This window comes from Lissotriton helveticus, chromosome 1_1, assembly GCF_964261635.1.
Source record: "Lissotriton helveticus chromosome 1_1, aLisHel1.1, whole genome shotgun sequence".
NCBI lineage: Eukaryota > Metazoa > Chordata > Amphibia > Caudata > Salamandridae > Lissotriton > Lissotriton helveticus.
Genome location: NC_136057.1, coordinates 1881479621 through 1881502972, shown reverse-complemented (window position 1 = coordinate 1881502972; position 23352 = coordinate 1881479621). Strand labels below are relative to the sequence as shown.

Below are 23352 nucleotides of genomic sequence, written 5' to 3'. Positions count from 1 at the left end.
GTCACCCCTCCGCCGTCGTCATCCAGACGTCGACCGGCGTCGAGAAGTGTGACTCCTCCGCCGTCGTCGAAGAAGCGACGTTCGGCGTCGAGGACCAAGACCCCGCCGCCGTCGACAGGGAAGAGTCGATCGGCGTCGAGGATACAGTCTCCGTCGGTGTCTCGTCAGCTCTCGGCGTCGAGGGTGTCCAATACCCCTCCACCGTCGTCGCACAGACATTCGGCGTCGAGGCAGAAATCTCCGTCGACGGCTGATCATCACCGTTCGACGTCGAGAGAAATACCTCCGTCGACGATTAGACATCGTCACTCGACGTCGAGGCAGGGTGCTTCGTCGACGACAGGACATCGTCGTTCGACATCGAGGCTTCCGTCGACGACTGGGCATCGTCGTTCGACGTCGAGAGAGAGGGCTCCGTCGACGGCCGGTACTCGCCGTTCGACGTCGAGACATGGAACTCCGTCGGCGGCTGCTCATCGCCGCTCGACCTCGAGAGACCATACATCCTCGCATAGACATTCAAAAGCCCTCCCAGGCGCAAATCTCCTGTGAGAACACCAACCAGATCTCCCAGAAGGACCCGATCTCCCAGAAAAGAACCAGAGGAGCGGGTCAGGTCTCGCTCTCCTAGACGAGAAGAGCGTTCGAAACGATCAAGAGAGAGGAGGCACAGTGTCCACCGTAGACGTCGACGAACTCCGTCTACTTCCTCTACCTCTTCTTCCAGGTCTTCCAAGAGGGACTACTCCCCTACTTTGACGGACAGTCCTACGTCCCGATCCTCCCCAGTGGATGACATTGGCACGTATCTGGATGTCTTGCAAAGAGGAGCTCAGAAGCTGAACATTGAAATGTCTGTCCCTCAGGTTACAACGACAGTCATTTTTGAGACTTTGCACAAAAAGGCGATCACCCGTTGTTAGACCTGGCATCATTGGCATGAGTCTCTCCTCCATTTTTTCTGTTTGCCTCCTCTGTTTACGATGTTTTTGCTGGTATATGCTTTGGGCACTGTGCCACTGCTGATCAGTGCCACAGTGCAAGTGCTCCCTATGTGAAATTGCTGTATTGATTGACTTCCATGTTTGGCTTATTTGGTTTACTATCAGTCCCTAGTAGAGTGCACCAGGAGTGCCAGGGCTTGTAAATACAAATGCTGCTAGTGGGCCTGCAGCACATGTTGTGCCACCCACAAGAGCGGCCTAGTAAAAGTACGTCTGAAGGTCTGCCATTGCCAGACCACGTGCAGTCTGACTGTCACGAGGACTGCGCAAGTACACCTACTTGCCAGTCCCTAAACCTTCCCTTAACTTCATGTTAGTCACCCCTATGGTAGGCCCACGGGCAGGGTGCATTGTAAGCATAAGGTAGGACAAGCCTGACAAGGTTGGCATGTCCTAATAGTGAATTACATCCCTAGTCGTTTTTCACTATTGTAAGGTAGCCTGCTCTCCATCAGTTAGAATGGGCTGCCAGGATTATTAATGCTATAATCCTAGCGGGCTCGGGGAGCATGGTGCAATGTCGAGTTTGGTATCCCTGAACTCAGGGTTTAATAACGCATCCGTTTGTGTGGATGGTCTTTGGACTCTGTGTTTGAAAATAGCACTTTTAGAAAGTAGCTATTTTCTTGTCTAACTGTCTACCGGTCTCTGCTGGTTCTGGTGTGCGTGTGACAGGAGCTGGGTGGCTCCAGAGAGTCTGAATGAGTCAGTGTGGGATGAGTGGGGCATTTGCATTAAGAGTAGGGGAAGAGTAGCTCTTGATAGCCTGCCCTGCCTGATACAATGTTGGCTCCGCCCCCCTGCCAGGCGACTGATGACTCTGTGCTTGCCTGGGACTTTCCTGGCCCGCCTCCTGCCGGGCAGCTGATGGCCCTGCCCCTGCCAGTGACAATGCTGGCTCCGCTCCTGCTGAGCGGCTGAGGACTCTGCCCTGCCCAGTGAATAGGCCAGGTGCTTCAGCCTGGCAACACCCACAACAAACCCAGGATGGGGGGAAATTCCCCTGCATGGACAAAGGGATCAAAGCCAAAAAGGGGTATAAGAGAAGGACCCCTGAACCAAGAATTTAGATCACTTCTAACAAGGAAACCTGAACCAAGGACAAGAAGCCTGCTGATCTAAGGACTGCCTACCCCTTCTGCCAGAGTGCTGTTTGTTGGGGGAATCCTGCATTGCTTCTTTATTTTTGCCAAGGAACCAGGAGAGAGGAACTGTGTGTGTACTCTCACTCTTTGCTAAAGAAAATCTCCAAGGGCTGGAAGAGTGCCAGTCTCCTGTTGAAGTCACAGGGCTAAAGGACTTCATCTGCTTAAAGTGCTATTTGCTGGAGTTTGTGAATCCAGCACCTCTGAAAGAATCCAGCAATCTCGACGCCGACGGACGCCGCCGAATCCAGCTCGACATCGTGAGTAACGGCTCCAGTGTCCCGCTTCCTCGACGCCGGCCGCCGGGCCCGATCGACGCCAGCAGCAACGCCAGTGAGTAGTGAGTTCGGCTCCAGCTCCAAGTGACCCCGTGTCTGCACCGCTGCTGATCGCATCGACCTCGAGCCCTCTCGACGCCGTGAGCGCTGCTCACTCTTGCAACATCGACATCGACGACGTCGTATCCCGCTTCATCCCGTGAGCGCTGCTCCCGCCTGACTTCGGTCGACGCCGCTGCAGATCGCCCCGACTCCGAGGCCCGATCGACGCCGAAGACGCGACGCCGGACATCTCGACGCCGCTGATCATCGAGTGCTTCACTTTTTCCAAGGTACTGTGTTGTTGGGGTCTGTGCGACTCCGGGCTCGACGTAGCGCTCCTCGCGGTCGACGCCGAACCTTTGGATTAACTTTGCCTCGACGTCGTGTGACTCCCGTGTGGGTTACATTGTTGCCAAGAACTGTGTTTTAGAGAAGAAGAGTTGCTTTTGATACTAAAGACTTTGTGCTAAGAAGAAACCGTGCTTGAACTATTATTTTTCCTTCCAAGAGTATTTATTAAGACTGTGGTATATTTTTGTCGTTATTTGGTCTTGTGCTAAGCCTTATATAAAAATCCTTATTTTTATAATACTACTGTGTCGTGTCCATTTGTAGTGTATTCACTTTATTACTGTATGTGGTCATAAATGCTTAACGCACTGCCTCTGAGATAAGCCTGTCTGCTTTGCCAAGCTACCAAGGGGGTGAGCAGGGGTTATCTAAGTGTGTGATCTCCTTGCCCTGACTAGAAAAGGTGTGTCCCTATTTGTCAGAAGTGTATACCTCTGCCAACTAGAGACAGCCGCTTCTAACATTGGTGGGTCAGCGGTGGGATTTTGAACTTTGCATTTATGACCCATGTGCAGTGATTAGTGTGCGCTACATAGTGAAAGCAGACCATAGCGCAGCCACAATCTGTTTGGTAGGATTCTATTTTTGTTCTCCAATTTCCTGGAACTTGATTTTTGAAACTGCCAGTTTTGACCATGAGTGACGCCGGAGTCACTGCCCCTGTTGCTGTTATTGTGGAGGAGTTTGATAGGAAGAAGATAAAGAAATACAACAGAAAACAACTGGAGCACTTTTGCGAGCAGTTGAAAGTTCCTACAACAGGCCTCAAAGTTAAGGAAGATTATTTTAAAGCATTGCAGGCCTGGTTAGCGGCCAGAGACCCCTCTGATCCGGTGGTGGTACCGACAGAGGAAGGGGAGGAGGAAGTGCCCGTGACTGGGCCTGTATCCCCTCCTGGCAGCAGTGTTTCCTCCAAAGGTCTTTCCCCTGAAGAAAGGGCGAAGGAGCGAGCCTACAACATGGAAATGGCAAAACTTAAGATAAATGGGCAGTTGGAGATAGAGAATGCAAGAGGCAGGAGAGAAGCTGATTTGGAGATCAAAAGGTTAGAGTTTGAAAGGGAGAAGTTAGCTTTTGAGCGTGATACCAAGTTGAGGGAGTTGGAGCTCCAAGCTAAAAAGTTAGAATTGAATCCCTCTGGTGGCAGCGTCCCATCTGTACCTGCAGAAAGTAGGTTTTATTTTCCTAAAGATGTGATCAAAGATTTTCAGAAGAATGAAGATATTGGTCAATGGTTTAAAGCATATGAGTTAGCATTGTTGGCCCACCGGGTCCCTGAGAAGGATTGGGGAGCGGGGTTGTGGGGTCGCTTTGTGAATGAGGGAAGAGATACCCTGTTAGACATGCCTGTTGAGAATAGGACGTCTTATGCTCATATGAAAGATGCTTTAATGTTAAGGTATGGCCTCACCCCAGAAAAGTACAGACAGGCCTTTAGAGAATGTAAGAAGTTGCCTGGTACCACGTGGGTGGAGTATGTGTCATATTTTTGCAGAGCCATGGATGGTTGGGTAAAGGGCAGCAAAGTGGAAAGTTATGATGCTCTTTATGATTTGTTTGCTTGGGAGCACTTGTCTAATAACTGTTTTCCAGAGCTGCGCCAGCACCTTATTGATAGCAAGATATCTAACCCTAGAAAACTTGCTGAAGAGGCGGACCGCTGGGTCAGTACCAGGGTCCACAAGGGTCCAGTGGGAGACTCAGCCAAAGGTGGGCAGGGTCCCCAGCAGAAGAGTGGGGGGGGACAAGGGTAAACAGAAGGAGTTCCAGAAAGGGCCCCAAAGTAATCCCCAAGGGAACCAAGGGAAGGGTTCCCAGCCTCCCCCAGATAAGAAATCAGAGGCCCCGACAGGTAAACCTGGTCGTAGGGGCCCCATGACTTGCTTCGCTTGTAAGCAGGTGGGACACCGTTTTTATGATCCTCAGTGTCCCTTGAAGAACTCTAGTGCACCACCCGGTGCACCACCACGTGCCGCCCCCCGTCAGTTGGCTAGTGTAGCTCTGGGAGGGGAGGAGATGGTTGCCCATGGTGGGGAGGGTCCCGCAGAGATGTCCCTGGTCTCCCTAGGAGACATGGAATTGGTCCCGCCACCCCCTCTGCCTAGTAACACTAAGAAATATAGGCAGTGGGTGACCATTAATGGCCATAGAGTGGAAGCTCTCAGAGACACCGGAGCGAGTGTGACAGCTGTCAAGTGTCACTTGGTGTCCAGAGAGCAGGTTGTTCCCCACGCATTCTACCCTGTGATAGCTGCTGACAACTCCCAGAGAGAGTGTGAGGTAGCTCAAGTTTCCTTTGAATGGGGGGGAGTTTCAGGTACTCTTCAGGTTGCTGTGAGGCCCGCCATGCCTGTTGATTGTCTCCTGGGCAACGATTTAGAAGACTCCCCTTGGGCTAAGGTGGAGAGGGAGACACATTTGAAAATGTTGGGTGTGCCAGAGTGGGTGTGTGCAACCACTCGATCCATGACAGCAAGTAAGGGTGTTGATGGGGTTCTGGAGCCTGAAAGTAAGGCCCAGGACCCAGCTGTAAAGAGAAGAGGCAGGGGGCGCGGGAAACCGTCCCCCGTAGTTCCCGTGGTCCAGGAGGAGGCAGACCTTGAGGGGTATGCCCTGGAACCAACAGGTGAACAAGTTGCTGAACTGGGAGACCTGCCCGAGCTGACCCATTGGCAGCAGGATGGTGGTCCCTCCAGGGAGGAATTCTGTGCAGAACAGAAAGTGTGCCCTTCTCTTGTGGGTATGAGGCAGCAGGTCTCAGCCCAAACCTCAGGTGATCAGTCAGGGTCACATTTTGTTTACTGGGAGAACGACCTCCTGTATAGCGAGCCTAAGGCTGCTGAGCCTGGGTCAGCCCGTGTGCTGGTGGTACCCCAGCGCTTCAGAGCCTTCCTACTGGGTTTGGCTCATGACGTTCCTTTAGCTGGACATCTGGGGCAGGACAAGACCTATGACAGGCTTGTCACCCATTTCTATTGGCCTCAGATGCGAAGGGACACAGATGTCCATTGCAAGACCTGTCAAACTTGCCAGGCAAGTGGGAAAAGCGGGCGGAAGCAGAAGGCTCCCCTCCAACCTTTTCCCGTGGTCAGTACCCCCTTTGACCGGGTGGGGATTGACATTGTTGGGCCACTGGACCCCAAGACAGCCCTGGGCAACAGGTTCATCCTGGTCTTGGTGGACCATGCCACACGGTACCCGGAAGCCATCCCTCTCAGAACAGTGACTGCCCCCGTGGTGGGACGGGCACTGATGGGTGTTTTTTCCCGAATGGGGTTCCCCAGAGAGGTGGTGTCAGACCGGGGCACCAACTTCATTTCCAACTATATGAAGTCTCTGTGGAAGGAGTGTGGGGTAACTTATAAGTTCACCACTCCTTACCACCCTCAAGGTAATGGGTTGGTTGAAAGATTCAACCGTACCCTTAAAGGCATGATTATGGGTCTTGAAGAACCAATGAGGCGTAAATGGGACGTCCTCTTGCCATGCCTGTTGTTTGCTTACCGTGAGGTGCCACAGAAGTCTCTAGGGTTCAGCCCCTTTGAGCTTTTGTATGGTCACCCGGTAAGAGGACCTTTGAGTCTGGTCAAAGAAGGCTGGGAGCAATCTCCCAGGAAACCTCCCCAGGATGTATACAGTTACATGCTGGCCTTTAGGAACCAGACTAGGCGCTTCAGGGATCTTGCTCAGGCAAATCTGGAGGCCAGCCAGGAGGAGATGAAGCGGTGGTACGACCAGAAGGCCACTCTGGTAGAGCTTCAGCCTGGACAGAAAGTTTGGGTCATGTCCCCTGTGGAACCTTGTGCGCTCAAGGACAGGTGGACTGGACCATTTGAGGTTGTGGAGAAGAAGAGCGATGTCACCTACCTGGTGGATTTAAAGTCTCCCAGGAACCCCTTGCGGGTCCTGCATGTCAACCGTTTGAAGCCCCACTTAGAAAGGTCCGAAGTGGGCATGCTCCTAGCTACAGATGCTGGAATGGAGGAGGAGAGTGGGCCTCTTCCTGACCTCCTGTATGCAAAAGAGCAAGATGGGTCAGTGGATGGTGTTGTCCTCTCTGACACACTGACCCCTGAACAGCAGCAGGATTGCCGCCAATTGTTGGGACAATTCCCTGATCTGTTCTCCTTGATTCCTGGTGTCACTCAGTGGTGTGTCCATGATGTGGACACCGGGGACAGCACTCCTGTCAAGCACAAGGCTTACAGAGTGACTGACAAGGTCAGAGCATACATCAAGGAGGAGGTCTCCAAGATGTTTGCCTTAGGGGTGGTTGAGTCCTCTAGCAGTCCTTGGGCCAGCCCCGTGGTCTTGGTACCAAAGGCTGCAGCGCCTGGTGCTCTACCGGAACTTCGGTTCTGTGTGGACTACCGAGGACTCAATTCAGTCACCAAGACTGACGCGCACCCCATCCCCAGAGCTGATGAGCTCATAGATCGGTTAGGGGCTGCCCGGTACCTTAGTACGTTTGATCTAACGTCTGGGTACTGGCAGATCGCCTTGACCGATGGGGCAAAAGAGAGGTCAGCATTCTCCACACCAGATGGGCACTACCAGTTCCGGGTTATGCCCTTTGGGATGAAGAATGCCCCTGCCACCTTCCAGAGGTTGGTCAACCAGGTCTTGGCTGGACTGGAGGATTTCAGTGCCGCCTACCTGGACGACATCGCAGTGTTCAGCGCCAGCTGGGAGGAACACTTGCGCCACCTCCAGGAAGTGTTGTTGGCCCTGCGCAGAGCAGGCCTCACAATCAAAGCCAGTAAGTGCCAGATTGGGCAGGGTTCAGTGGTGTACTTGGGGCACCAAGTAGGGAGCGGCAAGGTGGCCCCCCTGCAACCCAAGATTGATACCATCCTGGCATGGGCACCGCCCAAAACCCAGACTCAGGTGAGAGCCTTCTTGGGTCTCACGGGTTATTACAGGAGGTTTGTCAAGGATTATGGTAACATTGTGCACCCCTTGACTTCGCTGACTTCCAGGAAGCAGCCACGACTTGTGATCTGGACTGACGCCTGTCAGACGGCCTTTGACACCCTGAAAACTGCAATGTGCACAGCACCCATACTCCAGGCACCCGACTTTTCTAAAGAATTTGTTGTCCAGACGGACGCTTCAGAGCATGGCGTGGGGGCTGTTCTAGCTCAGGTGAATGAAGAGAGTCGAGACTTACCTGTAGCCTTCATCAGTAGGAGGTTACTTCCCAGGGAACAGAGGTGGAGTGCGATAGAGAGAGAAGCATTTGCTGTGGTCTGGGCGCTGAAGAAGCTAAGACCCTACCTGTTTGGGACTCACTTCCGGGTGCAGACAGACCACAGGCCCCTCAGATGGTTGATGCAGATGAGGGGTGAGAATCCAAAGCTGTTGAGGTGGTCCATTTCCCTACAGGGGATGGACTTCACGGTGGAACACCGCCCTGGCACAGATCACGCCAATGCTGATGGTCTGTCCAGATTTTTCCGCCTTAGTGATGAGGACTCCCTAGGGTAAGGGTAGTTCTCCCCACATTTCAGCTGGAGGGGACACGTGTTAGACCTGGCATCATTGGCATGAGTCTCTCCTCCATTTTTTCTGTTTGCCTCCTCTGTTTACGATGTTTTTGCTGGTATATGCTTTGGGCACTGTGCCACTGCTGATCAGTGCCACAGTGCAAGTGCTCCCTATGTGAAATTGCTGTATTGATTGACTTCCATGTTTGGCTTATTTGGTTTACTATCAGTCCCTAGTAGAGTGCACCAGGAGTGCCAGGGCTTGTAAATACAAATGCTGCTAGTGGGCCTGCAGCACATGTTGTGCCACCCACAAGAGCGGCCTAGTAAAAGTACGTCTGAAGGTCTGCCATTGCCAGACCACGTGCAGTCTGACTGTCACGAGGACTGCGCAAGTACACCTACTTGCCAGTCCCTAAACCTTCCCTTAACTTCATGTTAGTCACCCCTATGGTAGGCCCACGGGCAGGGTGCATTGTAAGCATAAGGTAGGACAAGCCTGACAAGGTTGGCATGTCCTAATAGTGAATTACATCCCTAGTCGTTTTTCACTATTGTAAGGTAGCCTGCTCTCCATCAGTTAGAATGGGCTGCCAGGATTATTAATGCTATAATCCTAGCGGGCTCGGGGAGCATGGTGCAATGTCGAGTTTGGTATCCCTGAACTCAGGGTTTAATAACGCATCCGTTTGTGTGGATGGTCTTTGGACTCTGTGTTTGAAAATAGCACTTTTAGAAAGTAGCTATTTTCTTGTCTAACTGTCTACCGGTCTCTGCTGGTTCTGGTGTGCGTGTGACAGGAGCTGGGTGGCTCCAGAGAGTCTGAATGAGTCAGTGTGGGATGAGTGGGGCATTTGCATTAAGAGTAGGGGAAGAGTAGCTCTTGATAGCCTGCCCTGCCTGATACAATGTTGGCTCCGCCCCCCTGCCAGGCGACTGATGACTCTGTGCTTGCCTGGGACTTTCCTGGCCCGCCTCCTGCCGGGCAGCTGATGGCCCTGCCCCTGCCAGTGACAATGCTGGCTCCGCTCCTGCTGAGCGGCTGAGGACTCTGCCCTGCCCAGTGAATAGGCCAGGTGCTTCAGCCTGGCAACACCCACAACAAACCCAGGATGGGGGGAAATTCCCCTGCATGGACAAAGGGATCAAAGCCAAAAAGGGGTATAAGAGAAGGACCCCTGAACCAAGAATTTAGATCACTTCTAACAAGGAAACCTGAACCAAGGACAAGAAGCCTGCTGATCTAAGGACTGCCTACCCCTTCTGCCAGAGTGCTGTTTGTTGGGGGAATCCTGCATTGCTTCTTTATTTTTGCCAAGGAACCAGGAGAGAGGAACTGTGTGTGTACTCTCACTCTTTGCTAAAGAAAATCTCCAAGGGCTGGAAGAGTGCCAGTCTCCTGTTGAAGTCACAGGGCTAAAGGACTTCATCTGCTTAAAGTGCTATTTGCTGGAGTTTGTGAATCCAGCACCTCTGAAAGAATCCAGCAATCTCGACGCCGACGGACGCCGCCGAATCCAGCTCGACATCGTGAGTAACGGCTCCAGTGTCCCGCTTCCTCGACGCCGGCCGCCGGGCCCGATCGACGCCAGCAGCAACGCCAGTGAGTAGTGAGTTCGGCTCCAGCTCCAAGTGACCCCGTGTCTGCACCGCTGCTGATCGCATCGACCTCGAGCCCTCTCGACGCCGTGAGCGCTGCTCACTCTTGCAACATCGACATCGACGACTTCGTATCCCGCTTCATCCCGTGAGCGCTGCTCCCGCCTGACTTCGGTCGACGCCGCTGCAGATCGCCCCGACTCCGAGGCCCGATCGACGCCGAAGACGCGACGCCGGACATCTCGACGCCGCTGATCATCGAGTGCTTCACTTTTTCCAAGGTACTGTGTTGTTGGGGTCTGTGCGACTCCGGGCTCGACATAGCGCTCCTCGCGGTCGACGCCGAACCTTTGGATTAACTTTGCCTCGACGTCGTGTGACTCCCGTGTGGGTTACATTGTTGCCAAGAACTGTGTTTTAGAGAAGAAGAGTTGCTTTTGATACTAAAGACTTTGTGCTAAGAAGAAACCGTGCTTGAACTATTATTTTTCCTTCCAAGAGTATTTATTAAGACTGTGGTATATTTTTGTCGTTATTTGGTCTTGTGCTAAGCCTTATATAAAAATCCTTATTTTTATAATACTACTGTGTCGTGTCCATTTGTAGTGTATTCACTTTATTACTGTATGTGGTCATAAATGCTTAACGCACTGCCTCTGAGATAAGCCTGTCTGCTTTGCCAAGCTACCAAGGGGGTGAGCAGGGGTTATCTAAGTGTGTGATCTCCTTGCCCTGACTAGAAAAGGTGTGTCCCTATTTGTCAGAAGTGTATACCTCTGCCAACTAGAGACAGCCGCTTCTAACACCCGTCCTCTACTGCCATTAGTCCCGGGGATTATAGATCCTGTCAAGGAGGTATTCCTAACTCCGGCGGCTATCAGAGCGGTGCCAGCCCGCATCCAAAAGAAATACAAACCGGCCTCTTCTGACCCGGTTTTTGTAAGATCGGACCCGCCAGCAGACTCTGTTATTGTGGCGGCGGAGAGGAAGACACACGCAGTGGCAGGTTCTTCTTCAGTCCCCCCAGACAAGGACAGCAAGACTCAAGACTCCTGGGGTCGCAAAGTTTGCAGCTCAGCTGCGTCGACTCTTAAGGTTTCTAGTGCGGCTGCACTTCTGGGTCAGTACGACAGAGCCTTATGGGACTCTATGGAAAGGTTCAAAGCCAAGCTGCCAAAAGAAGACCAGCAGGACTTTGAAGAGACCGTGACTGAAGGATGTCTGGTGGCGAATCAGATGATAAGCACGGCTGCGGATGGTGCTGTCCTGTCGGCGCATTCCTATTCTCATGGGGTTTGTGCCAGGAGATCGGCATGGTTGCGCTTGACAGGCCTGAAGCCGGATGCTCAACATCGCATCCTTAATCTCCCCTTTTCGGGTTCCGCTCTTTTCGGTGAGCATGCTGACGAAGAAATGACCCGAATGAAGACGGAACTAGACACAGTGAAAGCGGTGGGCTTGGAAAAGAAGAAAGAGTTCAAGCGTCGTTTCAAGCCCAACAGGGGGAGAGGGGCTCAACAGAGGGTTCAAACCCCTCGATGGTCCCAAAGTAAAGCCCAAGGAAAACCCCAGTTTCGAGGTAAACCTGGCAGAGGTAGAGGAGGTCATCAACAATCCTCTACCACTACAAGAGGAGGAAAAGCCTGATCAGTGGCTTCCTCTGGCGCCGTTGCCCACTCCAGTGGGAGGAAGTGCTTCACAACACCTGGCAGAGTGGGTCAGCATCACCAAGGATCAGTGGGTGCTGAATATACTGCGCAATGGATACAAACTACGTTTCCTTGCTCCTCCAAAGAACATACCTCCAAAGAGCGCTTCCCCTCACCAACTAAGCTTGCTCCGAAGAGAGTTAAAAGTCCTACTACAAAAGCGAGCGATAGAGGAGGTTCCTCTCGCTCAAAGAGGAAAGGGAGTTTACTCCAGGTACTTTCTTGTCCCCAAAAAAGATCAGGAGGACAAGTTCAGACCAATACTCGATCTACGACTTCTAAACAAGATCATCATCAGAGAAAAGTTCCGCATGCTGGCTCTTCACCAAATATGCCCACATCTTCAAGTCGGAGATTGGATGTGTTCGGTGGACCTGCAAGATGCGTACTTTCACATCCCAATTGCTCAGCAACATCGCAAGTACTTGAGGTTTGTCGTAGGGAACAAACACTATCAGTACGTAGTGCTACCCTTCGGTCTCAAGTCCGCACCACGAGTCTTCACCAAATGCATGGCAGTGGTGGCGGCTTTTCTGCACAAGAAGGGACTCTTCCTATACCCATACTTGGACGACTGGCTCCTAAAAGGTCCGTCTCCGGTGCGGGTAACAGACGATCTACATCTGTGTCTTCTCCAATTGCACAGGCTCGGTCTCCATGTGAATCTGGAGAAGTCAGTCCAGCGGCCTACACAGTCGATTCACTACCTAGGCTCCGTTCTGGATGGGAAAAGCGTTTCCTTCGGAGGAGAGACTTTTTTCCCTGAACCAGAAATATGGAATTCTGCTAGAATCTCGGCTTCCAACAGCCCGACAAGTAGCATCCCTGCTGGGTTCCATGGCATCCTGCATCTTTCTCATCCCAAACGCCAGGCTGAGAATGCGGCCTCTACAGCAGGCCTTGGAGGATCAATGGGACCAGGCGACAGGTCTTTGGGAGGATCGCATCAAGCTCTCCCAAGCGACGAAAGACGCCATCAAATGGTGGACACGGAGAAAGAATCTGCTGGGGGGGATTCGGTTTCACCAGCCTCTTCCAAGTCAGTCGATAGTGACGGATGCCTCTCTGCAAGGTTGGGGAGCACATATGGGTCCACTTCAGATTCAAGGCCTGTGGTCTGCGCAGGAGCAGACATACCACATCAATATGCTGGAACTCAGAGCGGTATTCCTGGCTCTCAAAGCTTTTTTACCAGCGATAGAGTCCAACTCAGTCCTAGTTCAGACGGACAACACGACCACCATGTTCTATCTGAACAAACAAGGAGGCACAAGATCTCGCCCTCTGTCTCGAGAGGCTCAGGCAATCTGGCATTGGCTCCTCTCTCGAGGCCTCACGATAGTGGCGGTGCACCTTCCAGGCGAGTTGAACGTCAAAGCAGACGCACTCAGCAGGCACTTCGAAGATCAGCCAGACTGGGTGCTAAACGACGAAGTGGTGGACGAGCTTTTTCGTTGCTGGGGTCGTCCAACCATAGATTTGTTTGCAGACGACGAAAACTCCAAATGCCACGCCTTCACGTCCAGGTTCCACCGGCCAGGGACTCAGGGGAATGCTCTATTGATGGATTGGTCAGGGACATTCGCTTACGCGTTTCCTCCCCTGGCTCTGATTCCGAGAGTAGTTTCCAAACTCTGCAGGTCGAACATGGACATGATCCTGATAGCTCCGGATTGGCCACAGCAGTGGTGGTACCCGGACCTTCTACATCTGTCTGTGTGTCCACACAGACAACTCCCTTGCAGGCCGGACCTGTTGAGCAAGATGAACGGGAGGATAATGCATCCCAACCTCCCATCATTGAACCTAACAGCATGGCTCCTGAGGTCCTGCAATATGGGCATTTGAACTTGCCTCCTGAGTGCATGAATATTTTAAAGGAGGCCAAGAGACCTTCCACGAGAGCGTCCTATGCGTTTAAGTGGAAGCGGTTTTTCATATGGTGTAGAGATCATCACCTTGACCCGACTAAAGGACAGGAGGACGTCATCTTGCCATACCTCCTTTCCCTAGCTACTGCTGGTTTGAAATACGCTTCTATTAGGGTGCATTTGTCAGCCATAGTAGCATACAGAAAATCACCAGATCAGGTTTCTTTCTTTCAGGTTCCAGTGGTTAAGGACTTCCTCCAGGGGTTGAAGAAAGTCTATCCCCCAGTGCGAAATCCTTCTCCTCCTTGGGAATTAAACCTGGTGCTATCCAGGTTAATGTCACCACCTTTTGAGCCCATCCACAAGGCCTCTTTGCAACACCTATCTTGGAAGGCGGCCTTTTTGGTGGCGATTACCTCTGCTCGCAGAGTCAGCGAGATTCAAGCTCTCTGTGCGAAAGAACCATACACTATCTTTCATCACAATAGGGTAGTCCTAAGGGCTCATCCTGCTTTCTTACCTAAAGTCATCTCTGATTTTCATATAAATCAGTCCATTTCCCTCCCGTCATTTTTTCCAAATCCTACGACCCCAGCCGAGCGGTCACTTCACTCCTTAGATCTTAAAAGAGTGCTCAAGTTCTATTTGGAAATGACCAGGGGGATTAGGAAAACGGATCAACTGTTTGTGAACTATGGTTCAATGCGAACAGGTTTTCCAGCGGCCAAGAGGTCCATCGCGAGATGGATTGTCTCTTGCATTAAATTGGCTTATCAGCTTGCAGGCAAGCCTTTGTTGCAGTCACCCAAAGCGCATTCCACTAGAGGGAAGGCCGCTACAGTAGCCTTCTTGCACGACATTCCAATGTCGGAGATATGCAAGGCTGCGACTTGGAAATCAGTTCATACCTTTACGAGACATTACTGTCTCGAGTCTGATTCCAGGGCCGATACTCAAGTAGGACAAGCCTCTTTGAGGAATCTATTTGGGTAGCCTACGGCCTATACGAGCTTAGTGTTTACTGGGCTTAATATGGTTTATTACTGTATTGTTACTCCTTTGCCCGCAGGGAGATGAGGTGAGGCTCGCTATTCTATTCTAATGCTTATGACTATTGATGAGGATCCCCTGGAAGAGAAGGATTAGTTACTTACCTGTAATCCTAGTTCTCTTCCAGGGGTATCCTCATCAAAGTCATAAGCAACCCTCCCGCCTCCCCGGGCAAAGGACATTCTTTAATAAGGAGATATTGTTAACCTATTTGTTATTGGGTTTATTTTCAGTCTCCGAAAAGAACAACTGACCTAACTGTCACCCCTGAGGCATGATGGGATACTGGGGGTCATGAGTGCCTTAAAGGCACGGTGTCAGTTTATTGCTATGCAGCTACAGGTTAGCTTTTCAGTCTTTTTAGACTGTGTATTTGCAATGCAGCCTGGGAGCTTTCTATGCTTCCAGTGAGTTATAAGAATTTCTACTGCTTTCTGAGCATTAAAACAATTTCTAAACAAACTTTTTTGTTGTTTCTCATGTTTCTAATGCTTATTATGATTACATGTATGGTGGAAATTCTACACAGCATATTTCAGCTCTGTTTTTATTGGCTGCTATTGCATGTTATATATATATGTATTTATATATATATGAGTATATATATGTGGGGCACATATAATATAGTGTTTCCGTTTTTTTGTGAAGTGAATTCATTTCAGCTTGTGTGTACAAGTGTGATTTGTACGCTATTGGTACCTTTTCACCTTCATTAAAGGTTAGGTATGTGAATTCGCATCTCCCTGGGATGATTCGAATTACAAGATTGCGCACGTTGTCGCTTGTCTGTAACTGTGTTTTTGCTAACATGTCTGTTTGCACTGATCGCAAAATTTCTGTGGGTTTTTTGAGTCCAATTAGTTGGTTTGAAATCAGGTTTGATTAGTTCGTAGAGGGGTCTAACCCTTTCTACGTAATTTAGAACATAAGTTCTACCAAAATTCAGGAAACCTAAAATTGACTGTAAGTTTTTCAGCGTTTTTGGAGGTTGAAGCAGCGCACATTTCTCTAGAAAGCTGGCTGCCAGGCTTTTGCCTTCACTTGATAATTCGTATCCTTAGAATAGGACGTTGAGGTGGGCAATTCGTGATTTGTACCCTTCAGAAGCAAACCCAAGTATTATGGTGTTCACTCTTTTCAAGTGCACGTCCAAATCATCGTCTGTAAGATAGATGTCATTAACATAAGAAAATGCCTCATCATCATATGTTTGTAGTAACTCTGTTACTCTGGCTGAAAATAAACCTGGACTATTCTTGAATCCCTGGGAGAGACGGCAAAATTGTCGCTGTGTCCCCATTATTGAGAAAGCGGTCAAGTACCTACTTCTGGTGCAATGTTTTGACAGAAGAAACCGTTAGAAATACCTAATGTGGTTTTATACTTTTTACGCACAAAGTTATTCATCAGTGCTGCACTGTGTGCATTTTGTACTGCAAAAGTTTTGCAACAAGAGTTTAACTGTCTGTAGTCCAAAACTAGACGATATGTATTGTCTGGCTTGGAGACAAGAAACAAAGGATTGTTCATAGATGAAGTGCATCTTTCAATCACCCCTTGGTATTCAAGTTGATCTAAGATCTCCCTCACTTGTTTTTTAGCTTCTTGCTTAACTGGATACTGCCTTTGTGCAGTAGGTTGATTTTTTTAACTGGATTTTATGATGAGGCGAGTCTTCATCCCATCCTACGGAGATTTTTGTATAATTCTGGCATAGGTGTATTTTTTATGAATTGGAATGTGATTAGAGAAGGCTGGCATAATTATCTCTTCGCCATGTGGGCACTCCCTGACAAATTCAGGTGGCCAGTCTTGTTCAGCTAGAAGAATGTCATAACCCTTAGATAGCTTCTCCCAAAAGAGCGTTTTTATTTTCCTAGTTATGTCCCCCTCCATCCGGAGTGTTACTTCATATAACTTATGGGGTACACTAACCCTGGTGTCGGCAGTTTAAACTTGAATGCATTCATTCAAGTCCAATGTCTTCAGATGATCCTTCAGGATCTTGTGAGCTATGGTGACCTCTGTTGCGCTGTCTAGCATTGTCTGGGCCCACTCCCCGTTCTTGCGTTGTGTCCTCAAGATCCTCGGCATGTCTGAGCTTTAGACTTGCTACCTTCTTTTTGGTGAATTGGGTCTTCTTATTTTTCGGGACGTGCTGTTTGTCTTTGGATTCACGCGTTCCTCTTTTTGTTCTGATCGTCCTCTTCTTCCGGATTTCTGTGAGGAAGTCTGAAAGGTACGAGAGGAACGTGTATCAGTATCTTGATATCTATCAGGTTTTCTCAAATTATCCCTATTCCTGAGGTTATACCTCTTTTCAGAGGGCTCCTGTTGAGGAGAACTTCCTCTGGACTGAGAACGCTTCTCTTTAGGAACTGTCTGTTTAGTGTTCTCCCACTTCTTTTTAGGAGTAGTGAGATTATTTTTAATTTAAAAAAATTCAGTTAGTTGGGGTTTTACTGGTTTCCCACCCAAACTAACTCTACCTAGTTCTTCATAGGATTTTTCAATAATTCTGGCAAGCTCATATGGTTGCTCAGTAATATCTGTTTCTTTTAGCTTCTGGTGGATAGCCACGGATGCTGCTTCACCTTTAATGTTAGCTAATAGTATAGCCGAGACCTGTTTGAAATCTTTCAGTAATTTCATACCAAGATTCAAGGCTGGTTCTGGACCGTACTCATTTTGAATCTGTCTTAGAACGTCTGGTATTACCGCCATGGACGGAACACCGTGTGTTTTTGTGTAGATTGAAGCAAAGACTGTACCCCAAGTGTCACAGTCCTCTACGTGTGATGCAAACCCCATTGGTAGACAGATTGTCAGAATCCTGTGTTCTCGTGAGGTGTACTATCAGGAAATACTGCCTCTATTTGAGTAATTTTTTGGGCTAACCAGAATGGAATTTGTTCCCGTTTTGCGGGCAATTTACCGATTACTGACTGTATAGTCTGTGGTGTAATTTTGTTTGTGTTCCCCTGGTGAGGGGTGTGCTGTGGAATCCTTACAGCAGGTTGGACTGTTAAAGTCCGCATTACATATTGAGCCAACTGTCTATGTATATTAATTGGCTGTTTTAGCTGAGCTAATAGTTCTGGACCTGTCATTCTTTCAATGTCAGGATGTGGTGTATAGTTGGCTAATACCGGCCATGTTGCTCCTGGTCTACCTAGTGGACCGAGCCTGATAATGTGATTTTGATGTTGTAGGGCGGCATTAAACCAGCGCTGATGCTCTTGGTAAGTTAGTGGAATTTCAACGTCCTCGAAAGGAACGTATTCCGCTGGAGGTTCCTCTACTTTGTAGTAGTGGAACTCGTGTGTTACTGGATTTACTACAGGAAACAGAATCCATGAATAGAATACCTCTGTCTGACGATATTCATGTGCCTCTATTACAAAGATTACTTTACCACCTCTCGATGATACTCCATTTTCTATAAGTTTTATAGTGAATGTTTTCCTTATATTTACCGGGATGAGTACAGCATCCGGGTCATTTTGTTGGAGATTTGTGTTGTCTAAAACTACCCGAGCTGCTGCTGCAGCTCTCTCCCTTTCGTTGTCACTATCCGTCATTTTATTGACCGAAAGTTTGCAGAGCAAGTTTCAAGGAAACAAAGATTAGGTGCTCAATATTTTGGAACACTGTATCCTTCAACGTTGAACAAACCAAAAACGAATACATAGGATTTTCGTCCTACTCAGTTATGGCGTATATTATATCCTTTAACCCACTCCAGACGTCTATTGGAGTATTTTACGGGAAAAAGGGGTCTGTGTGAAAAGCACGACTGAGTTACTCTAGTATCTAGCATTAAATTATCGCCTTACCCAACGTTGGGCACCAAGTAGTGTAGTTCCTATATTCCCAATAGGCTCTGCGCATTGGAATAATATATCCTATAGATTTGACGTAGGACTGAGGTCTACTAGGTCTCTATCGAATATACTAGACTTAGTTGTGAGTGCCAGCTGGCTCAGAGATCACTAGAAACTTTCTCGAATACACAAGAAGGGATTCGTTTCTGATAACCGCATAAACATGACAACTTTGTTTCCCAACAATAAGAAATGTATCTCTAGAGTCGCGGAAACAATAGATAGTTATTTCACTCAGTTAATCGTGCTTGCTTCGTTTCACCAGAGGTGCAGAGAAATAGAGAGACGGGCGTTTTCAATAAAAGGATTTATTGAACAGTCTTCTTTCTCATGCAGAGGAAATTAACTGCTACAATCGTAATACTGGTTGCAAAGTACAATGCGTACAGTACGAAGAGTATTATAAAATAATACTGTAAAAGCATGATATGGTTTCTAAGCCATAAAATACATAGAATACATACATTAATAAATAAAGACTAAAAGTATTCAACTGGTGCTTTTAAAATACGCCTACCCCGGTGTACCTAACCTAGGTCTAGTACAAGGGAAGAAGTAAGTGATGTTAGCTTAGTTTCAGTATTCTTTGCCAAGAATCTAATGCAAGAATTCTCTAAGAGTCTAATCAGCTCCGTACCTTGGTTTTAGAATGAAGGAGGTCTGGTATCTCTCTCTCAGGACTCGATTTCCCAACAACCCGCAAGGGTAGGTTGGAAACACTGGAGCTGGATTTCTAGGCAAGAGAAAAGACAGCGTCTCTCTCAGTGCGTCTGCTGGAGGGTCGGCTTCCTTCGGCACTTGCTGTAGCAGGGCGTCGGGCAAGTCGATAGTCGAACTGCTCCAAACCACGTTTGCCTGGGCAAGTGTGGGCATATTTATACCTTGAAGGTGCCTAGTTTGACGTAAGGTTGGACATAATAACGTCATCAAAGACTCAGTTCTTTGAAAACTCCATGAGTTCTTGGATAAATCAATATTCAAGCAAGGGGAAGTCCCTGACTGCTGAAGGCGGGTTTTTCCAAGAAATCGTTGTGGATTTTCGGAACTAGTTGAAGTAGCCATGCCGTATTTGGACTGCATAGGCTAAGTCTAAATATAGTTATGATTTCTATGCCTATGTAAGGATAGGGTGATTTATACCTATATATTGGCATGAATCGGGAAAATTACACTAGGGTCCTAAATTCATATACAACAACAGCACTAGTTCATCACCCTACTGGGGCTGGTCTGACATAATTTGCATGGGCTGCTCTGGGTTCCCAGTCCGGCACTGGTCTGAGCAGGAGCTCCTACCACGAAATAAAAAAAAACATTGAAAATTTTGTCGCTGAGATGCAGCACCAACCTTCCCATTCATTTTTTTTGATTTTTCATATTTTTTCAGTATAAAATAATAAAATCTTTAGTACTTTAAGTATATGTTTGGTGTGTACTTGTTTGTGTATTTTTTGCAAATGACTGTTTTAATGTTTGAAATGTAATTCGTACAAATTGCTTGGGGGTCCCCAGCTTTCAGCAGTGACTCATTGGGGGTCCTCAGGTGTCAAAATCTTGGGAACCACAGCAATAGAGCTTTAGCCTAGTTGCCTGTAAATAGTGCATTCTGCTGTGTTGCTCCACTGTGATTGCTGCATAATCTCTACACCATATACTGTGACTGCACTTCCATGGCAGCCATTACTATACAGTGGATGCCTATGGGTTGCTCACCGGTTTGTGCCGAGTGGATTGTATAGAGTATCCGCCTTGCCTAACTGTGCTATGTGCATACAATAGGCTGCTCTCCTGTTGCCAGTGGGTGAATTCTATAGAGACATGCTAAATTAAAGTATAGCAATAAATTCATGTAAACTGTAAGCATTCTATACTACAGCACCTCTTCCTGCCATTAAATGCCCATTAAATGGTGATCTAGCACCAGTGCTTAATTTGTGCCAGTGATTGCTGGTAGGCCCCACAAGACTGGGACTTATTTAGCGACATATTTAAAAAAAGGCTCAGACACTGAATGCATATGAGCCCTTTCCAGGGAGTCCTGCTGCTCACAGTTTCCTCCAGGTTCCATTGACCTTTGCCCTCCAGCTGTAAGTATTACAGACAATACTCTGTAGAAATGCAAAGCAAAGGCTGCAATAAATGGAGCAGGATGGCAAAAGTTACCGGGTGTACTAAAACTGTCTGCTGCAGCACTGCCTGTGCTAAGACTGTTGGTTCCGGCCTCTACCCCTGTTTTTAACTTTCACGAGGATCTTGGAGCTGGTTTCATTTCAGATCAGATCGCGGTTGCCCCCATAATGTGCTGGCTGAAAATTTGGGCCCAACTGTCACCCAACCTAAATCAGCTGATCATACAAGACTTCATTTTGCTAGACAGGGGTCTAGATATACCTTGGGTACGTTACATCAAGTCTCAGATGGCTTCTCTTGGTTGTCCTGAGCTATTTTTGAGCCCAAGAGCTCTGGGTAAACCAGCCATTAGAGACCTGAAGCGGCAGTTTTTGGATAGATCAATGCTGATTAGGGAGGAAAGGGAATTAGTTAAACCTACAGTGAGAAGTTTTGTCACATTGAGTTTAGGTAGACAGTTGCAACCATATTTAACATACATAAATAGGTCTTATCACTTGTTTGTTTTAATTAGATTTAAGCACAGCATGGTTCCCTGGCTACTAGCCTTCCCTAAAGGTTTTTTTAAAGAAGGTTCGTTAAGACCTTGTCCGTGTGACAAATTCTCAGAACAGAACATTCTTCACATGATATTTTTCTGTGAGCTCTATGTCTCGCTACGTAGGAGATGTATCATCCCCCTCCTAAAAGGCCAAAACTTTGAGAAAGTTAGACCAGCGCTAGCATACCTACAAATGTTGGCATCACCAGTGGTGTGTTTTGGGGTTGCCAGCTACATCATAGGCGCAATCAGGTCTAGGAATAGGCTCATGGTATCATAGATGGGATTATGTTTTAAATTAAGTTATTTATTTAATATCATGTGTTTTTTAATAGTATATTTTGTAAATAGTAAAAAAAAATGTGATTAACGTAGATTTATATCTATGTATTTATCTATCCTTGAGGAAATATTGTGTTGGGTAGGAGTGCGTAAGATGGTTTTTAAATACTGTGCTGTATTCTGAGAATTGGACCAACAAAATATGTATTAATGCATTGTTTTGTATTACACTACTCTGTGTTATGCACTTTGATGGTTTTAATCTAACCGAATAAAGTTAAACTTGACTTGACTTGACTTGACTGTTACTATAAGAAAAGGAATGTATTGCACCAATTTCTCTGCTTTTTTTTAGGATAATGCAAGCTTCTCTGAAGCGGTGAACAGACAGTAACAATGGAAGAGAGAGAGCAGGTATAGCACTGCAATAGCACTGCAAGATTTCCTAATACTTAGATAAAGTGTGGCCATCATTGGTGCCATGGCAACAGTAGCCACGGGTGTGAGTGGACCAATGCAACCTATTTGTATATTGTATTGAATTGTATGTAGGATTTGTATATAGCTCTGTCACCCAAAGGGTATCCTGGCACTGAGATTACCCTACAGATGCTATGAATATTTACAGTCATGCGAGGAGGAAAGAATTACAGCTACAACTGAGCATCGGTTGTCCCTAGGAAAGAGCCATGTTTTTAGCTTCTTTCTAAAATTCAACAAATTCTCGGTTTGTCTGAGGTCAATCGGTATTTTGTTCCACAGACGCAAGGCTGCAGATCCAAAAGATCTGCCTCCCATCTGGGTTTTCTTAAATCTGGTTGTGCTCACTCGTTTAGCTAAGGACAAACGAAGTTTTCTAGCTAGGACGTACCAAGAGAATGTGCTCTGCAGTGGCCTAGGTCCCACTTTGTGCACTGCTTTATGAACAATGCAGAGTGATTTAAATTGTATTCTCTGCAGAATTGGTAGCCAGTGGAGATCCTTCAGAGATAGAGACGCATAGGATCTACACTGTCTCTTTAATGCTAATTTAGCTGCAATTGTTTGAATTATCTGCAGCTTTTTGATCAGAGACATTGGCGCCTCAAGTAGCAAAGTATTACAATAATCTAGGCTGCTCAGTATGACACTCCTCACCACCTGTGCCCTAGCAGAAGATGGCAGCAGCGGAAGTATTTTCCTTAAGGCTCTAATCAGAGACATGCAGGTGCAAATTGTTCTATTCACTTGTGAGTTTAACTGTAGACTGTTATCAAATAATACCCTCAAATTACATACTGTTTTCGACAGAGTCAATGGAGTGTCTGTTGGGAAAGGCCAGAAATCATCTAAAAGCGGGCGAGATATTGTGCCTCTCCATTCCTACCTAAACAGATGCCTACTTTAATATTTGACACTATTTTTTCAAACTATTCTAGTTGAGTACCTTGCATATCCTTCTTGAGGAGGGTGGACTTGCTCGCAACTCAGTTCATGTTTTACATCCAGCTTTGAGGTGTGCCAGGGGAAGAAATGGGTAGTTGAAATGGGTGGTTCCAGTGGTAGAAGAGGGAAGCGGCCTCTTAGGAAATATTTTGGGCACCTGCATTATTCTGATGAATAGCTAACTGTAGACTATTATCAAATAATACCCACAAATTATGTACTGTTTACGACAGAGTCAATGGAGTGTCTGTTGGGATAGGCCAGAAATCATCTGGAAGCAGGCGAGAATTGTGCCTCTCCTTTCCTACCCAAACAGATGCCTACTTTAATATTTTACACTATTTTTTCACACTATTCTAGGGGAGTACCTTGCAAATCCTTCTTGAGGAGGGTGGACTTGCTCGCAACTCAGTTCATGTTTTACATTCAGCTTTGAGGTGTGTCAGTGGTAGAAGTGGGTAGTTGAAATGGGTGGTTCCAGTGGTAGAAGATGGCTGTGGCCTCTTAGGAAATATTTTGTGCACCTGCATTATTCTGATCAATTGCGACGACACA

General features: G+C 47.8%; 1 protein-coding gene across 4 annotated transcripts in view; it reads left to right on the top strand.

The window, feature by feature from the left end:
* ANKRD45 (ankyrin repeat domain 45) overlaps positions 1-23352 on the top strand; it is a 502291-nt gene that overhangs the window by 171128 nt on the left and 307811 nt on the right. For all 4 annotated transcript variants that reach the window (XM_078642319.1, XM_078642293.1, XM_078642311.1 and 1 more), the window contains one exon: positions 21728-21786. In XM_078642319.1, the coding sequence (XP_078498445.1) occupies positions 21769-21786 (18 nt within the window). In that variant the 5' untranslated portion in view covers positions 21728-21768. The remainder of the gene's footprint in view (positions 1-21727; positions 21787-23352) is intronic.